Raw genomic sequence first — 21,546 nt, forward strand, 5'->3', positions numbered from 1 at the left:
AAAATCTGAATGACCACTTAAGGGGAAAGAGAGTTTTTCTGCATCTTTTTTTCCTTCTATTTAGTACTTATCAGGAATATTGCTGTTCCTATATGATAAGGCAGAAGGCATCACCTTTTTTTTTGAGACAGACAGGCCTTGATTGAATACTCAAGTGGAGCTGAGAATTGGCAAAAAGAAGTGTCCATAGACATGTTGGTCCCTTCTGGGAGCACTGTCATTCCTTTAACACCATTCTGAAATCAAAATTGGCAACTGCAAGTGCAAACATGCAATCCTTGGTGGTAAATTGGAAAGGGAACTGCTGCCGTTTTCTCTCTTTAAGATCAACAAGTAACAACAAGTTCTTCCTTAAGATAAATTAAGAGGCTCAATTTGCTTATATAAAGACTTTGTTTTCAGGAAGTATTCCCTCCCCTTGAATAGGGTTATTATGGTGATAACTTACACAGCATCTCTCACAAATTGGCAATAGTGTTAATTGGAGCCAATGAGGTGTAGTGGGCAGAGTATTAGGCTAAGAAGATGCGAATGCAATTTTCTGTTAACTGTGAAATGACTATAGTACTTGACTAGTATTACCACCAGCAACTTGCCTCTCTATTTCAGTCTTTATCTATAGAGCTGCTGATAAATACCAGTACTTTCTTACATTTTTGACAATGTTAGGAAGTCTGCACCTTACTCTTGCACACCTGCTTCAAACAACAGCACATTTGAGCAGGAGGGCAACTGTTAAGATGCAGTAATGATTAGACATAAAACAGATATCAGAAAAGCAATGAAATCACAATTGCTGTTAGCTTGAATGGTTTAGTTTTTATATGAATGCAAAACTCCAAACACTGCCTTCATATAAAGCACGGGTGTCAAACTCGTGGCATCATGTTGCTGTCACGTGATGAACCACGACATTTCCCCCCCTTTGCAGAGCTGGGGTGGGTGGGGTCTGTACGTGATGCATCTAGCCTGCAGGCTGCCAGTTTGACACCCCTGAATTATAAAGCATTGACAAACATACTAAACCATTTTATTTAACCAGTGTCTGAAAATTAGATTACTTTAACTATGGTCTGGTATGTCGGCTAATTATGGAATAATTTTTTATGATTAATCAACCACTATTACGCTAAAAAAATTACATGGTGTATGGGTCAACCACAATATGGACACCACTTCTTATAGCATCTTTGTTGCTCTTTTTGTGTTTTTCACTCTACAAGGCTGAAAAATGAATATTTCTCATTTCTTAAAACAAATAGTAGTAAAACAGCATGCCAGCAAATGCAAAGTTGCTGCACTATGTGGCCATGATATGCAGGGAGGTAGTTAGCCACTACAGGCATGGCTAACTTGATTTTCTATGGGATTATTGTCAGTTTAATATTGTGACATCCAAACATCATCTAAATCTGACAGCTATTGCTCAATAGTTCTACTTATATAAAATATTGCAAAGTTTGAATTTTAATGCATTTAGTTCTTTTCCTTCTGTTTCTACAGCCTGCAGCAAAGTGCCATTTCTTTAACACAGATTTTGACAGGCAACAATGAATTTCATTATCAGGTTGTCTTCAAAGACACTAGTGTTGACAGATGTTACAAAGATGTCAACCAAACAATTAAAAAAAAGCCCAGACTTGACAGAGAATGAGTTATTTAGGGTTTCCCATCTTTACCTTTTCCACTGTTAATGCACTTCATTTTGAATTTAATCAAGTCCATGTCCCTATGGACTTCAATTGACCTGCCATCACCAAAACTGAAATAATTAAAATGTCTGAACTTATCCTACCCAAAGATATAACTCAGAGCTAACAAGAGGAATAAAAATAACTGATATTATAAAGAAAGGTGCAACTATATCTAGGGTAATCAACATTTTATTAGTATCTTCCATTCTAACACAATCCAATGCAAATGTACTTGGAAGAAATCATGCTGAATTTAGTTATATTCACCTTCAATGTCTTTGTTACTGTGGGCATCCCAAATTTGCTTGCACTTTGTTTGACTAATTTTGCTTTGTAGTACCTGAGAAAAATGTGGATCCTTTAAAAAATTGTTATAGTATTCGCTAAATTTTTCAAAGTTTCTGCCTCTTGTAGATTTCCAATATGAAATATAGGCTACTTTGATTCCCCTGCACACATGAACACTAAAACAGTGATGTGCGGTGAGGTTTATGGCTGGTGAGGCACTGACCCAGTGGTGAGTTTCAATTTTTTTGACTTGTGGACTTCAACTCCCAGAATTCCACAGCCAGGCATGCTCAGTCCCGATTTAAAGCGACAGCATATTTTTCTCCTTTGCAAAAGAAGTTTCCTTCTTTATTTTTCTTTTTTTTCTCCCTTCCCCTCCTCCCTCCCTCTCTCCCTCCCTCCCCCCTCTCTCAAACACACACATATACACACACAGAAGTTGGATTGGACTACACACACTTTCCCCCAGCCCCGGAAGGATCCAGCCCAGATTCACTGATTACAGGTTTGAAAAGGCAACGTGGCTCTGCCTGCAATCAAACTACACTTGGGGAGGGAGAGCGCAAGCGAACCAGGGTCCTTCCCTCCAGCCTTTGCCCAAAGCCCCGCACCAGGAGGATGAAGTTTGAATTCCTCCCCCTCCCTCCGACCCACACATACCTTTTCCAGCTGTTTCAGAGAGGATTTCAACTCTGCTCTTGCCTCGGGTCCTCTGAAGAAGTCCCGCCCAAACGAGCACCCTCTACTATGAGGCAGGAGAACTGTGTGCCTCGCCTACATCAGGGATTTTTAGGCTTTTAACCCTTGCTTAACTCTGCTCGAGTGATCATTAAACGCCTAAAGTCAGACTAGATGAGGCATGCAGTTCTCCTACCTCATAGTAGAGGGCGCTTTTTTGGAGGTTTTTTAAACAGTTAAGTAGAGTCATCCACGGTGAGGCAGCAACTAGCTCAGCCTGACCTCAGCTCTCGCCTTTTTCCTTTTACATTTTTTTTCTTTTCATGATGACAGTGGTGAGGCTGTGCCCCCCCCCACTGCCTCCCCTGACTGCACGTCACTGACACTAAATACTCATGTACTCCCTTCTACGCTTGCCTTCACTTTTCTTTAGGAGAAAATATGATGATTATGTTTGAATTCCAAGTATTTGAGAAGACCAACTTCATCATTATACAAAACCTTCTAGAAGAAACAGCCTTCTCTAAAAATGAATCAATGCAGACAATTTCTCTTTAGAAACAGCCCTGCAGCTCTACTACAACCACATTATCTCTCATTTATTGATCTGTCCCTGCTGAATTAATACAGGACGGCTAGAGATTTGATTTTTTGTTTTTTTTGGATTTGATAAGACTGAAAAATATTTACAAACTCAAGATTCTGCCCATAATATAATAGATTGAAAATTGAAGAATGCCTGTTACTTTGTTGATAAAGTTGAATGTACGAGTAAATCTTCAGGTTTCTAAATAGGCTGATCGAGAATCTACTGAAGATATACTGTAATAAGCTCCTCAGTTGCAAAAATTGTATATATGTATCAAATACAAGATTAAAATTAGCTCGTTTTATTATCACTATGTATGAAAAAAAACCTTCAATTATCTTTAGTATGAATTATTTAGACTACTTTATACAAAACAATCGCCCTGATTCAATTCGGCTACAGAAGAAACAAAAGTAATGTAGGAAGTTAGCACCCACCCCATCTCCTAGAAAAATGAAATATTCTAGGAAATATTAAAAAGGCAGAATATTATATTTTCCTGGTTGAGAAAAGGAGAAACCTGTTTTTAAAGACAAAGCAGCTTCCCACCCTCCTTTTCAGGTCCAGAGTGATGGGATTAAGACATGGCCCTCAGGACATGATAGGATTAGCTGTCTACCCATCTCACCACATGGCACCTGAGAAGATTACCTCATCCAGCAAGGCTCAAACCTGGGACTCAGGACAGCCTAGAGTAGCCCCTGCATGGTCCCATGGGAGTCTGACCACCAATCAGAATACAAGCTCAAATTCAAAAGTCTAGAGAGGGCATAAAACCAGGGCACTTTTAGCATCTCTTCCCTTTTTCCCCCCAGAACACATGTGGTCCTGTCCACCATCAATAAACTTCTTTCCAAGCAACTTCCATGAATCCAGTGTCTTTTCCCCCACTTGGAACTGAACCCAGATGGGCATTTCTTCTAACAGTAGAGAAGGATGTTCCTGTTGGCATGAAGATAGCTCTTCGGGAAACAAATCCAATATAATTTGGCGTTTTGCAAATGATTTAAAAAAAACATTTAAAAGTTTTTTAAATTAAAATGTTTAAACAAAACTTTGCAGCTTTCCCACCTCCCTTGCCTTGGATTTCATTGTGTGTAGATATAATGAATGAATTTATATTTTCATAATAATAATAATTGGTTGTCATTTTTGGCTTTGGGCTGGATCTGTGGTTTGAGTAAACAACTGCAAGACACTCTTAGGTCTTCCACTGCCTGAAATGTATCCATTTCAATGTATACATGAAATGTATTCATGTATCAAGCAAGAAAATGAAGCCCAAGTAATCTTGGGAGGATATCGCTGTTATGTCTGTTGCAGATTGTTGAAGTTGCCAAAATATAGAAAGCTCCTGCCACAAACTTAAAATTAAAGTAAAACAATGGGTAAAAGTCTTGAATGTTGCTTTGCCAGTTTAGTTATGTAATGTCTTTTTGAGCATTAATATGTTCCAAATGTAATGCATCTATCACACATTTTTCACACTTTACATGTAAATATGCAGTTTTGGAACAAAAATACTGCACAAATGGAACAGTGAAAAAAAATGTTTAAAACTCCCTAAATCGTTTACGCCATATCTTCCATTTCCCCTAAACACATTGTTTACATCTACAGCACAAATAATTCTTTTTTCCAACGGCAACCAGCAAAAACGTGCATATCCTGATGAAACGTACAAACCACGATAGTTTATTGCACATCACTGGGTGGAAATTGATATTTTGAGCTGTGTTGATTTTTTTTAAAATTATGCTGTGACTCTTATTTGGCATATTGTTTTGTTCTAATCTACCTATCTATGGAAGTAGGTAATATATAGCATTTTACATGAACCAATACATTAGGAATCCACTAACCCCTTCCAGTCTCTCTCTCCTTCTGTGTATATGTGTATGTGTGTCCTTCGCATTTTCTGCTAATGCAACAATAAAATCAATAATAGCGCGTGCCAAATACCGCTTCCAACCCTTCTCGCGTTCGCTCCGAGGGCACCGCCCTATAAACCAAGAACAGCGAGTCGCCTGACTACGCATGCGCACACCTCCTAGTTCTTTTTCGCCGAGTGCCGCGTCTCCTTTTCCGTCCCCTCCCTCCGCAAGAACGGATTCAAGCGTGCTCGTACGCATGCGCCAACATCAATTGACACGAGGGAGCACGCGGCGCCCCGTTTGTGGCTTATTGAGGCTGCAGTGCCATCTGGCGACCGGCTTCTCCGTTACGAATTCCAGCGCATGCGTACTTCCTGCGGATGGGGGGACGCGCGCCTCCTGTGGAACCCTACGTAAGCTCACGTCACGTTTACGTAAGACTCCTTGGTAGGAAAACGGAAGGTAACACAACTGGATTTTGGGCTGCGATCCCATATTTTGCCTTTTCCAACTCAACATTCACAGTCAAGATATTTATATTTTTCTGAATAATACTTAGTATGAATTAGTATAAAATACTAACACTTCTCTTAAAGTTAATCAGTAATCATAAAGATATAAAGATATGATTATTGTGGGAGTGCAGTGAACAAGGATAGAAGAAAAAAATGAAAATGTGGAATGTTAGTTTGATAAGAACAGTTCAGGATGGAAGGATAATTTCCTACCATGCAATACTGCAAAATAGAAGACAAATGGTTCAACTGTTGCCCTGCAGGTGGTACTCAGTGGTATTGTGCCTTGAAATATAAAGGTCCTAATATGTCTTATAGTCATTAATAGAGCTACTCTCTGTGTTTATTGTAACCTTTAGATTTATGGTAATAATCTATTCCAGAGACATCCATAGAATTATGTGAAGTGACTGTTATTTAAAATCCAATTTCTCTTTCTGCCCTGAATCTGAAGATACTTTGATTATTCGTGAATGGATGTAGGGTAAAAATCCTGGAAATCAGAACTTTAATAGTGCTAATGGTAATAGTAAACAGGGGAAAGTGTTTATGTGAAATTAAAACGTATGATAAAATGGTATCTGATTTTTGTGATTTTTATTGTGAAGTCATTTGGACAGATGAAATGTCTTTACTTAGAAAACTGCATTTTTCTTTGTGCTTTTAATGTTGCCTAACAGCTGGTACTGTATTTTGTGTTGTTTATGTTAGGTATAATAAACAATACAAAATACCATGCTAGCTGTTAGGTAACATTAGAAGCATAAAGAAAAATGCAGTTTCCTAAATAAAAACATTTCATCCCTCTACTGTTAGGGATAATGGAGTGGTGAAGATGCTCACTTACTCAGAAGGTAAGGTTGAGAGTTCATTCCTAGGCAGCAGCAGATGTTTCTGTCCTTGGGCTAAAAAAATATATCTGCGAACTCCACATATCAGGATGGGCAATTGGCCAGTAAATGCTCAGCTCCATCCATTTACCCCAATTCTACCCTGAAATCTACCCCTAAAGGGTTATAGAAAGAGGAGTTTTTTAATGTTATATGAAGTATGAATAAATACCTTTAGATGTCTTTTGAAATTTTCTCAAAATAAATTTTATTATGATTAACTTTTAATCACATTAGACCAGAACTTTCCAGTGTGATTAAGAGTCTGAGAAGGAATTGACTTCTAGGGAATTTGAAACTTACTGAAATCATGAATTTCCTATCCAGTAGGTGGCACCCCTGAAATCTGTTCCCCTGAAATCTATTCCCCACATGTAAATGGTGAAAAGGATATTAAATCCTGATAATGAAAGAATGCCAGTACACCCCATTTAAATCTAGCTGGATTAAACTGATTCTCCTAAACTGGTTGCTGTTCATAGGTATATTGCCTGTCTGTCAACCTACCTACCTACCTATCCCTCATGCAGGCTGGAGAGGCTCTGCTAAAAGGCTGAAAGTGGGCCAGAGGCCCAGGTCTGATGTATAATAATGAAATATCAATGTAATTTACAGAACTGAGTGAATAACTTCAATGTAGAACTAAAAGCTATCATAAAGTATTTCTACAGAATCAGTCATTCCAAATTCCAAAAGTGGGTATACAGTATGTAAAAGAACTGTTATGTCATAAGAAATATAGCTAATTGGAAAGCTGCTATTGTAACATATATAGCTATTCGCAACTCCTTCAGAAAGTGTACTTTCTTTCGAATTACATTATGAAGATGGCTACTTAACAACTGTTCACCACAAACTTCTCTTACATGCTTTTGCATGCTTGAAAAATAATAGGAAAAATTCCTTGAACTCTAATGCAGAAACTGGTCTTTAGTTACTGGAAAAACTATTATTAGTTACTGGAAAAACTATTATTATTAACTATTATTAGATATCCTTTCTCACTGGTTTTGGAGTGCAAATATGAAAGCTCAGGCAATTGCTATTAATGTTGAACCCTGCTTATTTATTCATCTTGAATCATGGGACATCCTGTTTCCCCTAAATTCATTTATGATTGGTATATCACTGATAACTGAGCAAACATGTTCTTGTAAACAAGCAGTTTATTCTTCAAAGCAGTTATGCAGCTTTTAGCTATCTTTCCTCCCATCAGAGGAAAAAGAGATAGCAAATATCTTCTTTGATATTTGAAACTAAAAAATATCTTCAGTATTTCGGTTGGTTACTGCAGCACACCAGTCACCTTATCAGGGGAATCGGTGGGCGTATAAATTTAGTAAATAAATAAATAAAATTATTGATGAGGGAACATTAAATTATATTCTAAATACCATTATATATTTCTTTACATAATACAGCAACTTAAAGTTAATTGACATTGACACTTCTTGTATGGATTTTAGTTTACTTATGAGGAAGAGAATTTAGTGCAGCAGCAAAAGTAATAAGGATCTGTATGTATATAAAAGAAAAAATCATAATTTACTCTGAACAAGAAGACTGAACCTGAGTTAAGTAAAAAAAAAAAGTAAGATTGCCTCGCTTCATGCTAAATGAGGGGAAAGATAAACAGTACAAATAGCACCTTGATTTATACGTAGGAAAAATAGTGTCAAAGGTTCTTCATTTAAGAGAAGCTTTTAACTTTGATAACTAACTAGGGAACAGTTTAGTCATCTGGTACATTGTATAACAGTCAAAGTATTTTATATAGTTGATAATTATTTTTAAATATGTTGGGAGAAAAAGCATTGAAGCCCTGTTTCCTATTTGTTTGAGCTTATGGTGTCAAACAAGGTTAAGCAAGCTTTTATACTAATTGACACATCTGAAAATCTGGGCAGATGTTGAGGGAATTCTCACAAATTAACAGGAAGTAATTCAGTGTTCAGTTGTCTGATTTTAACTAGAAAGTCAGTATATGTATAATATGAATTTTCATTCCTGGATTTTGTTAGGTTAAGTTCACTGTCACTAATACATAATTGAATTTAAATTGAACAATACTTTATACTCCAGTACCTAAAGTTACCTCTGCCCTTCAGGTCATATTTCCTTTGTTCCCATACATACACAGTATATGTAATTTTAATCCCGGGGATATTTTTCCCTTTGTAAGATACAGGCTGTATTCACATTACATGTTTAATATGCTCAGTCCTGTTTTCTAGTTTTAAATGTTTTCTACTTTTAAATTAAAAGTAACCATAATGTTATGCTGCTGACATTTGAACAAAGTTGGGGTGGATTAAAATATTCCTACCTGTAATCAAGTAATGCAAAAGTTTGGCTAGGGTTTTATTGGCCCTTTGAAGTAGGTTTTTTTTTAGTTAGAAAATAAAAATAGTTAAAAGACAGTAACCATCCTAGACTATAGGAATCACAAGAAGTTTGTTAAACCTATCTTTTTACTATTTTATGATTAGAAAGGTAAAGTACGGTAGTATCAAGGTATTTTTTCACTTTAATATTCAGAAGGTTTTTTTTCATTTTAATACTCAGAATTTTTTAAAAGTAACAGGATATGGATTTTAACACAAAACCTCATTTAAATGTAATATGATTCTTTAGTATAGTTTAATTTGATTTCATATTCTCATTGCGAGAAAACAACCTTTCTTATTTTTAAATAACAAAATGTGATCGATTTTGTTCTTCTAAAAATGGTAGATTATTCAACATACGAAAACAGCTTTGGATTGCAAGCATGAACATGTTTGGATAAGAGTCATGATAACCCATGGATAATGTGTGGTTATTCAGATCTTAAGTGGAAAATGTGCTTTGGAAGTTGTAGTACTTTTCCTATCTACCTTTTGCTAGCACCTTAAAGAAACAACACAAGCCCAGGAAAATATAAAGTTAACTTGAAGTACACAAAGAAATCACTGATCATTAATGCTTCCTTAAGTGAAAAACTAAACATTTTCCTGGGACTGCATGGCTATTTTGTGAGATGGATGGATGGATGGACAGAAATACATAATGTTTTTCTCATATTCAGTATGATTCCAGATGCCATGAACTTGCCCACTAGGTTTCATATTTAGTGTGGATATCATAAACTATTTGACTTGTGAGACACACACACACACACACACCACACACACACTGTATGTATAAACTTCCTTATTATGGTTAAATTACATAGCTATGTACCCCATACTGATAATAACACTGAAATAGTTCTAGTTCTTTGTTTTTTGAAATCATTTTGACAGGTAACAAAAACTTGACTATTGGAGGACAATTTATCTCTGATTGTTGCTCGTCTTGGTACAATTTGACAGGGCTTGTATGCTCCAGTTCCATCAGTTAAACAATGCCACCTTATGGGACCAAGTGCCACTTTCTCTGTTCCAGTGCCTGCCCAGTGGAAAAAAATCTGTCCTCTCCCAAATTTGCTTGGCCCATCCCTGTTGGCGTTTAAAAAGGCCCTGGAGAAATGATACTTTCTACCTCTGCAAGGAGCTGTCAAATGATACAAGTCATGGATCTATACCTTGGCAAGGTTTGGTTTATAGTGTTATGTTTCATTATTTCATTATCATTATTTTTTTGCTTTTTCAGAGGTTTCACCTTTTAACCCTTATTAGCCAGTCATTTGGGAAATGAGTGATCATCTACTATTATTAAATGATACCGCACCAAGGGTTGACATCTGAGGGTTTTTTTTTTTTAATATGCCATGTGTGACCTCTAACAATGACCTACAGTTCTCCCCAGATGTTTCTTCATCTTAAAGGAATCTCTAAACAGGATTAGGTTTTTGTAATTATGTTAACTGGAACACTGAAGACGCTGCTTGGCATCTGAATCATTTATCTTCATTTGATGTCATTCTGAAAAATCTGGGGTCTTAGTTTACAACAGTTAGACAAACTGGTTCCACAGAGCTATGCTGTGGATGACAGATAATATTGAAACATTTAACAGGAAACATTTTTGAATTTTAAGCAGGCATTCCTTGGGACCATCTCACCTTCCTTTGAGGAAGAGTCATTGTTTATATATTTCTTATAACTAGCTATCAGTGGCAATTCCAAGTTGAAAGTGTGCGGGGTCAGAGGTGAACAAGCAGTATTATAGATGGCTGGAGGCAGTGGGAAATGAATGATTTGCTTCTCTTCTGGATCAGTTGTTTGAAGTAGATAGCTCTTACTACTGAATAGCAATCCATCTCTGCCTATAATAGAATCTAACTCTTGCTATCTAGGACTATCTGGTAGTCCTAGAAGGAAAAGAACGATACATCTGTTTTACTGATATAAAGGTAGTTCTCAACTTACAATCATTCATTTAATGATCATTCGAAGTTACAACATCATCGAAAAAAGTGACTTCTGACCATTATCACACTTACAACTGTTGCAACATCTCCACAGTCATATGATTAAAATTTGGATGCATGGCAACTGTTTCACAGGTATGACAATTGCAGTATCCCAAGATCATGTGATCACCTTTTGTGACCTTCTGACAGGCAAAGTCAATAGGGAAGTCAGATTCACTTAACAACCTTATTACTAACAACTGCAGTGATTCACTTAACAACTGTGGCAAGAAAGGTTGTAAAATGGAGCAAAACTCACTTAACAAAGTGAGTGAGCAACAGAAATTTTGAGCTCAATTGTGGTTATAAGTCAAAAACTACCTATATTCTAATGTGTACAATGTGCAAGTATGCTTTCAACATTCTTTATGTTTGGCCCATCTTTTATAATGCAGATGGTCTTCACAATTGAGCAAGAGGGTTGGTGGACTATGCACAATATTATATATATATATAATTTTATCTTAATATTTCTAGCAGAAATAAAATTTAACACTGCACTCGCATCTTATTGCTTTATCAACAATTGTATAGATTAAAAAATCTGAAACATGCACAGTAACTAAAATGACATGCCATTATGGCTCATTTCATCTTACCTGAAGATGCTTTTCTTTCAGTTTCTTCTTACTGGAATCTTCGTTACAAAAGATTGGGAAGTTATCTATACTAATGATGCAGCCATGATTAACCTGCTTTCTTTGAGAAATGTGCATTTTATGCTGAGTTTCTAAAACTACCCCACTCGTTGGTAATTCTGTGAAAACATCTTCATATGCCTTGTCCTCATGATCTTCTGATGAAGAAATTTCTGGCCTTGTCATCTGATCAATTTGAAATTCAGAGTTAATCCTAGCTCTTAAGTCTGAAGAAACGGTAGCCCCTTTTAATATAGTAATTTCACACTTTCTATCGTTTTGCTCATCCGATCTTGGATTAGGATGAATATGAGAAATACTGGGTACTGAGTTGTCTGTGTTCTTATAATCTGCAAAAAATAATAATCCACCGTCTTGTCGTTTTGCTTCAGGCTCTTCATCATACAAATGGTCAGTGACTGGAGTAAATGCCAAGGCCATCTCACCATGTGTGAAATGAAATATACGTGAAGGACTTGAACACATTTTCAAAAAATGGCCTGAATTTACACAGTTTTGTCCTTTATCTTATCAGAAGATTCAAGGAGTTCATCAGTTTCTGCAAGCAAAAAAGAAAAAAAAAAGACTGTTTTTCTATCTGATTTAAATTGTTGAGCTTCCATTCTTATAAGACTAATCCATTTTACTTCTTTGAATGTCATGGGAATAATAAATTATTATGTAGTAGAATCTCCTTTTATATATTTGGAATTATGAGAAGTATCCAACACTTGTTATTCCTGAAATTAAAAATAGTGTAAAAAAACTTTACTATGTTTATACTTCTAGTGAAAATTTTTATTTTAGTTAATAAGTTGGAATGTCAAGCTAGATCCTGGAATCTATTTTTTACCAAAAAGATTAAATTACCTACCCTGTCCCTGAAAATAAGACCTCCCCGGATAATAAGCCCAACCAGACTTTTGAGCGCATGTGCTAAAATAAGCCCTTCCCTGAAAATAAGCCCTCCCCGAAAATATTGCAACACAGTAGCAGCCATGAGTTGACCACGCTTGCCCCCTCCTGCATCTCAAAAATAATAATACCTCCCCTAAAATAAGGCCAAGAGCTTATTTCGGGGGGGGGGGAAATAAGACCCTGTCTTATTTTCGGGGAAACATGGTAGATGCTTTAAACCTTTCCTGAGAACAGAATACAATTTGTAATACACATTTGGCTTCCTCAAGCACTTCTGAAAAAGCTCTACGGCTGTTTTTCAGAGTGACTAGGTTCATAATATTTGAACTGTGTTTAGTTTTTAACATCGCTGTGGTGGTTTATTTAAAATCAAATCACATTTTCATGCAATGTGTAAATTGTGTGGGCGCCTGTAGAAGTAGGAAGCATGTTACCCTCCGGGTATTTTGAATTTCATTTTCTGGAATCACCATAGTGACATATGGGAACTGTAAAATAGACTGACTTCCCAATGCTCAGGCAATGCCTCATGAAGTATTTAAGTGCAGTAAAATTATTGAATGATATCTCATATTGATTGAGTTTTAATTTAAAAATTCCTGAGCCAGTTAAATTGTCAAAGCCTACTAAGCTTGCATGCTTTTCTCTTCCCTTCCTTAATTTATATGCATGACTGTAGGACCATGATTTGTTAAATAGAAATAGTACTTAGACTTATATACCGCTTCCCAGTGCTTTACAGCCCTCTCTAAGTGGTTTACAGAGTCACCCTATTGTCCCCAACAATCTGGGTCCTCATTTTACCGACCTCAGAAGGATGGAAGGCTGAGTCAACCTTAAGCCTGGTGAGATTTGAACTGCCAAATTGCAGGCAGCTGGCAGTCAGCAGAAGTAGCCTGCAGTACTGCACTCTAACCACTACGCCACCAAAGCTCACAAAAAATCCTTCTCTCCCTGTGATATTACAACTAGGAAACTCCCTTTCCTGGTTCTCATATCATGATATCAAAATTAAACTATAGTAGTTTAGTTTGAACATATGGGCAGGCAGTTTATGGGGTACCTCTTTGCATTTGTCATGGAAGGGAAGGAGGAATGGCTGAGTTCATTTCTTCTTATTTCATCGTTATGATTTGTTGCTTTGGGAACATAATGCTTATATCCAGCTCTCAAGTTGGAAACATTATTATTATTATTATTATTATTATTATTATTATTATTATTATTATTATTATTATTATTATTTACTATATGCTATAGAAAACATACATATTGGTAATGTGTGTTCAAAGCCCTTTATACAATTGTCTGATTATCCTATGGAAAAGTACAGGAAGTCTGATGTTTTATTAGCTAAAACTTTGTCCTGAGTTTTGAAATGTGAATGCTTCTAAAGCAATTGAAATAGCTTAAAGGATCCCAGAAAAGTTTGCAGTGCACCTCAATAAAGATAAAAAAATGCACTGGTTTATACTAACTATGTAAAAATAGTTCAAAATAAAAATAAAACAATTATCTTACTATGTTAGTGAATTATTTAATTGTTAGTTAGATACTGCATAGAAAGTAGAATATTACAAATGTAGATATAAAAGACACAGTTATAGGTTATATCTGCACAATTTACAAAATAGACCCAGACAGCTGCAGGACCGCCTAATCATGTGTACCTATTACATTAGTGTCCAATCCTAGCTTGTTACATTTTCCAAATTTCAATTATAGACTATAAAATGCTGGATGATACCTGAAGGCACTAGAACATGTCATCATAAGAGTATATTTCAAAAAACTAGTAATGTTTATTTTTCCACTTTTTCCAAAGACCGGCCAATTAGTTTTATCCCCCCCCCCTATTTTTGTAAATGATGTTGTAAATATACAGTATTTACTGTATTTTAAAAATGTTTTAATGATAGAACATTATTTTAATTTGAAGTCATTGTTAAATTTATTTATCATGTTTGAACTGAAAAACCTTAAAAACAATATACAGAAGAATCAGTATACTGCTTTTAATAAAAAGGTCATGACATTTTCTAGTTACATGTTATTGTAAACCAATAAAATATATAGAAAAAATAAGAATATAGAAATGTATTTATTGTGCATAGTTTTACCTGCTCTGTTCTGCAATTTTTCCATGAATATAATAGCAGTCACTCGGCCAGTAGAATATCTTCGTAATGCTGGGGCAGAACAGAATGGGAGATGAGTAGATCTTTAACAAAGGTTCATGCTTGTTCCACAGGAACTCTGTCAACAGAAGAGTGTGTGAGAATCCCTCAGGCTAGAACAGCCTTCTGCAAGTACTGGCCAAATTATTATTAGAAAAAAGGCAGAAAGAAAGGAACAAATATGCTTCAGAGGAAGAATGGCTTCTAAAATATAACACTTCATACCACACGACGCTCTTATATCCTCTCTGTTTAATTCTGAAGTCAAATATAACTATAGTTTCTGTCAGAATTTGAGCAAATTAAATTAAACAACATTTTCAGTAGAATTAAAAGGCATTTTGAGTAGACTGAATGAAAAGTCATGTTCAAACTTTCTTTACAATTTAGCAAGTTTTATAAATCGTATCAGAAGACATAAAATAGGAGTTACGTAGCATCTGTATCAATATGTTCTTGGTATTTCTTTCTAGGTAATGGAAAAACTCCCTTAGAAAATTGCTTATGCACATTCTGCTGCATGGGCTTACAATTAGGAAGGGACATTGAAGTGTACATTGCAAAAAATAGAATATATAGCTCTTTAGACAGAGTGGTATCTCAAAACATTTAAATACAAACTGAGGTACACTAGGATATGTTAGGCCAGGCATTAGCTCTCAGTTAAATCTAACTGAGTTTGTTACGGGTAAAATTGAAAGGAATGTTTGTGTGTAAGCTCTTGGAGAAGAAGTAGGAAATACATCCAATAAATAAATAACCTGTAATTCTGTATCACATATATTTAATTCAAAAGACTTGCTAGTGAAAGTTCGGTATACACTTTATCATTTATAGGATTTATTCATTGATTTTAGAAGGAATGGAATGGTTTGGGGGGGTTTTAACCAGAAAAATTGTCTTATGTGGTTTTCCATTTTGCTTCTGACATTGCAATTTGTTACTATATTTCTTCCCTACTACTTACAGAGTTTCTTAAAAAATCCTTTTATGCCATAAAAGCTCAGGAAACACCTAACACTTAAAATTCTGATTTGCTTTTTAAATAAAATATGTTCTCTCTTTATTCATGTCAGAAGCACCTTCAAATTATACACATGGAACATTAAGCCCAGAACAAGTAAAATATGGATAAAATTGTTGAATCATTATAATGCCATTCAAGAGGTACAGAAAAATGATTTATTATTCCCTATGAAGATTTTTCTCAATTTTCATTAAATTGATGCTCAACTGATTCTTGTCAGAGTCTGCTTTCCTGGGTACCAGCCAAGACCTACAGTAATCTTGTTCATTGTCCCTTGCCCTTTCCAAATCTGCAGAGACAAGAATATATAAAAGAACAGTTGTCTTATCTTCTCAGAAAGCTGTTCACAAATTTACAGCGCAGCCAGTGACCCAGCCTTCCGTTTACCCAATGAAACTGGTGCAGGAACTAGATTATTTTTCATTGATAATTTATTCTTGTTATGCTACTATGAAGGTATTTCCAATAAATGTGCACATTTGAACGTTCTGCTGCAATAATTAATGGTTCTAAATGATTATGTGAGATATTATGTGGGGTAAAAGAACCATGGTAGTGCAGTAGTTAGAATGCAGTGCTGCAGGTTACTTCTGCTGTCTGCTGATTGCCAGCAGTTCATCAGTTTGATTATCACCAGCTCAAGATTGACTCAGACTTCCATCCTTCCGATGTCAATAAAATGAGGACCCAGATTGTTGGGGGCAATATGCTGATACTGTAAACCACTTAAAGAAGGCTGTGAAGCGGTACATAAGTCTTGAGTGCTATTGCTATTGCTGGCATGGTTCCTTTTCTATCATACCCAGGGTGATCTATGAGCTACTTTGACACCGAAGGCAAGGAATATAATGCAAGGCTGTAAGTAAATTCTATGCAGAGTAATACTTTTGCATCCTCTAGGCTTCTATTTATTTCCTAGCTTTGGATACTCTTAAAATCTTGCCAAGTAAAATACTAGGCTGTTCAGGTTTGTTTTTCTTTCTTAGGTTTCTTTGTATTTTTCTCAAAGTTTTCCCTTTGTCTAGATTGCAGGTTGGTTCATTTTGAACATAATTTGATTGGTCCCTGTACATCGTTATGTTACAAGAAATGAGTCCTTTTTATAAGATACTTCAGCATTTCAGTCCTTATTAAAGAAACTTCTGGATGGTGCAGACCTGCTCAGAATCAAATGGACTTGCATTAAATATATTTTGTAATATCAGTGAAGGAACATGGCTGTAGGTCTGACACTGACCTTGTTGGATTTCTGCAAGGCCTTAAAAACCTGGCTTTTCCCTGGGTATTAATCCAGAACTGTGGAACTTGTTTGTTTTGGCAAATCTTAAACCACATAATGTGTACTATCTGAGCACGTGTGAAACACATATCTTTGTACATAGGAATGGAGCAATGTCCTTGCTCCTAAATTTGGTACTTCCTTGTTTCCTTCGTTTATCCCAAGGCTGAAAAATTAACAAAGCTACTTCATCTTACTTCTGATAGTTCATATCAGTTTCTATTGGATTGCATGCACTTTTCTGCACTTAGCTGTTTATAAATAACACTGCATTCAGCATTCAGCCCAGCAGCATTTACAATACTTGTTCTGATTGGCAATTACAGGGAATGAGCGAGTTAAAACGTGCTGATGCAGACTACATCAAAGCATGATTTTACTAATTTTTGTTTTGAAATCTAGTGAAAATTACCTTGAGTATAACAACCACACAGCAGTAGATTGGCAAGACAATAAAATTTAAAATGCAAATTCAGGTTCCTAATCAGGATCAAACCTTTTTCTCTTGTAAACATTTGGTTTTTGCCTATGCCATTAAAACTAATAGTTCTGAAATGACTACGGTTTATAAATGTTCACAAAAACAATTGCACTGTATGGACTTGTAATTCAACAAAATCTGTCTTCTCTCTGGACTTAGTTTTAGGATGCTATCAACACTTGGTGTTTTTTTTTAAAAAAACAAATTCTTCAAAAGAACAGAAAATCAGGCGGATGATAGAGTATGGACCTGGAAAAAATGGTCAAAGCATTATCATTTAACTTTAACTTTAACTTTAATTGGATTTGTTAACCGCTCCCTCTCCCCTAGGGGACTCGGGGCGGTGTACAGACAGAATAAAAACATTATAAAAAACATTATATACAGCAAATTACAAAACCCCATAAAAACAAATTAAACATAAGTCTGTACAATAATGCCTAGATTAATTAATGATTAAAACCAAATTAAAATACCCCAATTTAAAATAACCAGTCAGGAAGATCAAGGGATTAGATCATGATTGCGATTGGGTCAGGCCAGCTAATTGGAACAGGTGGGTCTTGAGATCCTTACGGAAGGAGCGGAGGTCAGTAATGATTCTAATGTCAGGGGGGAGGTCGTTCCAGAGGGTCGGGCCCATCACAGAGAAGGCCCTACTCCTGGGCATTGCCCGCTGGCATTGTTTGGCGGATGGCACCCGGAGGAGTCCCTCCCTGTGAGAGTGAATTGGTCGCAGGGATGTATGGGGTAGGATGCGATCCCGCAAATAACTAGGTCCTGAGCCATGGAGCGCTTTAAAGGTGAGAATCAACACCTTGAAACGCACCCGAAAGGCCACAAGTAGCCAGTGCAGCTCGCGCAGGAGAGGTGTTACATGGGAGTACCTGGTACTCCCCATAATTGCCCGCGCGGCCGCATTCTGATTTAGATCTACAATAATCTGAAAGGGCTAGAAAAAAAGGGTAGGGAATCAATTTGTTGAACGACAATGGAACTATAGAGAAATATAAATTAAATCATAATAACAATACCCTTAGAACATCACACCATGGAAGCAAATTCAGATAAAACTAGTGGAAAAGATGACTAATTTTATAACTTCTGTCAGAGCTGGTTCCTAGCATGGCTGTTTTCATTTTGGTAATAAAGAGAAGTAGAGTTAAGGATATTCAGTGTGTTTAATGGAACTTAACGTTTAATGGAACTTAAAATATGAAATGCAAGCCCTACTCATTTGGTTGGGATAAATAGGATTCCCATCCAAAAGAGAAGACTATCTATCGCATTGCATAGCTGAGGATTGGAGTGGGGAGAAAAAGCCATAAAAAGATGAACTTTGATTTCACTATGTATATACAATGATTTTGATACACATCTGTTATTGCATTCTTTCATAATGATTTGGGGTTTTTTCTATAGTAAATTACTTACCAGAAATTGCGTGCTTTGGAATTATTCAACTTTAGCCTAACCTTACAGGAAGGAAACCTGACACACTAACAAAGATACTGCAGGGTAATCCATGGTGTGGGCAACAAAAAAGTAAAATAAGATCAAATAAAACATCAATAAAAGAAATATTAATCTCTTTAATTCACAAAAAAATGTAAGTTCTTGCCCCAAATTTCATGAGATTTGTTGGTTATTGCAATTTTTTTAAAAAAAGGTAAAAAAAATTAAAAAGCTATTTCCAAAAAGCATGAATCACAGTGCTGCTGAGTTCTATTTTATTAACTCCTGCCTTATGTAAGGGTCCATAGAAGTGTTCCTAGGCAAATGGCAGTTTATATTTTTTTAAAATACAAATCTAGGAACAGCTGTTTTAAAAGTTAAGTAAATTCTGTTTGAGGGAGACGCGTGCGCATATGTGGGGGGCAGTTGAATGAGCATATGCGGAGGCGGGGGTCATGTGTGCATGACTGGGGGGTGGCGCCCTCCTGCACTCTGTTTTTGGTCCCAGGCGGCTTCAGGGAAGCCTGCTAAGCCCAAAATGGGTCACAGGGCATCACATGCATGCACAGGGGAGTGTGGGGGTGGTCGCACACATGCGCAGGGGGCAGGGGAGCACGGGGGTCATGTACGACTGCAAAAATATTTTTTTAAATTTAAATTGGATTTTTTTATTTTTATAAAATTTATTTTAATAAAGTGCTTTTGGAGGAAAAATCTATCTTTTAAAAGTTTTCTATTTAAGATACATTAATAATTTAGTTTATTCAGCATGAAATGGAGCTTAGTTATGTAGCATGAGACTGTATATTCTGCAATATTGGGACTGTCGGTGTGTTAACAGTAGGTGAGAGGAGGAGCCGCTTCAGGATAGAGATGACAGTTGCTCTTTAAAAATTATGATTTAAATCGAGTCGATTTAAATCAAGCCCTTTTACTAGCGATTTAAGTCATGATTTAAATTGACTTGATTTAAATCAAATCCACCCTGAAAGGTATGTAATGCTACAATCATAGTGGAAGGTGCTGTAACTAAGGATGCAGTGAGGAAGGGTGAACATTTACAGACACATCGCAGGAAAGTATGCATTGGTTGGCGAGACAGCTAAGCTCCTGGAAATGATCTCATCCTTAAGCGCTGCAGAGATAAGAACCTAATAGCATTTTTGGGAAGAGAAATATGTGAAGTAACACTAAAGACAAATATTTGTGATGAGTCAGAAAATAGTATCGACCCCCAAATTCTCATAAATGTCATTTCTGCAGCCATGTTGTGAGTCTGATAAAAACAAGTTACACCTGCATGTATGCCATTAAACACCATTATTAATGACTGTACAGGTAGTCCTCAACTTATGACCACAATTGAGCCCAAAATTTATGTTTCTAAGTGAGAAATTTGTTAAGTGAGTTTTGCCCCATTTTCTTGCCACATTTGTTAAGTGAATCATTGAAGTTGTTAAATTAGTAATACAGCTGTAAAGTGAATCTGGTTTCCCCATTGACTTTGCTTGTCAGAAGGTTGCAAAAGGGACATGACCCAGGGACATTGAAACTGTCATAAATGTCAATCAACCATCTGAATTTTGATCATATGTCCATGGCGATGCTGCAACGGTCATAAGTGTGAAAAATGGTCATAATTCATTTTTTCAGTGCTGTTGGAACTTTGAACAGTCACTAAGTTGTAAGTTGAGGACTACCTATACAAAGATTCCAAAAGCATTTGCTGTAAGTCATCTAAACATGCCCACCTAATATCCCTATGTTACCAGGATTCCTAATTCTATCAATGATTAAAAGCATATTGGTCATATTTATATGTCTTCTGCAGCACAATAGGCTCAGTGGGCAAAGATCTTTAAAAGTGCCTTCTACATGGATTTGCTGAAGGAATGCATTAAAAAACGTTCACAGTTTCATGCAGTTGCCTGAAGAAAGTTAGAGCTGTTCACTGCTTGATTCATTCAGTCCTCCTACTATCTACTATTGCTAGCAATCTACTATTGCTTGCTTGCATCCAAATGGTGTCCATTCTTAAGACTGAGTTGTTAAATGTCTTAGGCTTGTAAATTGGAAGTTGTTCTTGTTCTAGTTATTCTCCTTGGTGCTTCTGTATGCAGGGTTGGTTATCAATGCTTACTCTCCCTCTTACACTTTTAACATGAAATCAAAACTATTGTTCATATTACCCCTATTCAAAGTAGAGAATAGACATCTCCAATATCTGAAAAAGTACTTTTAAAATACTATTGTATGAACCACAAAGTACAGTAAATGCCCACATTAAAAATAGTTAATGTAAAACAAATTACACACAGAGGTCTCTAGTAGCAAAGATCAGTCCTACATCTGTATTTTTTTCTTTGCATGTCAATCCAGCTTTGTACAGATAGTCATTCCTGCTAAATAGTCCACAATTGCTACAATATGTAAGATCAAACTTAATTGGGTATAAAATTACACAATAATTAAAGTGTCTGTAAATGTGGAACAGTCAAATTAAACCTAACCAAATAATGTTTCAGACACAAAATGTTAACATAATATTGGCGCCATATGGTTGTCATTTTGTCTTTCACATAACTGTCATTTTTCATCCTTATCTACTGCCCATGTTGACTTGGCAGATCATACTTGCACCACAGCC

General features: G+C 36.2%; 1 protein-coding gene and 1 long non-coding RNA gene across 2 annotated transcripts in view; one reads left to right on the plus strand and one right to left on the minus strand.

The window, feature by feature from the left end:
* Positions 1-5,303, minus strand: part of STARD13 (StAR related lipid transfer domain containing 13) — a 157,650-nt gene extending 152,347 nt beyond the window's left edge. The window contains exon 1 of the mRNA XM_081951437.1: positions 5,112-5,303. Coding sequence (XP_081807563.1) covers positions 5,112-5,288 — 177 coding nt within the window. The 5' untranslated portion in view covers positions 5,289-5,303. The remainder of the gene's footprint in view (positions 1-5,111) is intronic.
* Positions 5,304-5,535: 232 nt separating this feature from the next.
* Positions 5,536-14,385, plus strand: LOC309391224. The gene is made up of 3 exons (XR_014175246.1): positions 5,536-5,585; positions 9,955-10,102; positions 11,955-14,385. It is a non-coding gene; the product is annotated as an uncharacterized lncRNA (long non-coding RNA).
* Positions 14,386-21,546: the final 7,161 nt, after the last annotated feature.

This window comes from Natrix helvetica (assembly GCF_964273705.1).
Source record: "Natrix helvetica genome assembly, chromosome: 4".
Lineage (NCBI taxonomy): Eukaryota > Metazoa > Chordata > Lepidosauria > Squamata > Natricidae > Natrix > Natrix helvetica.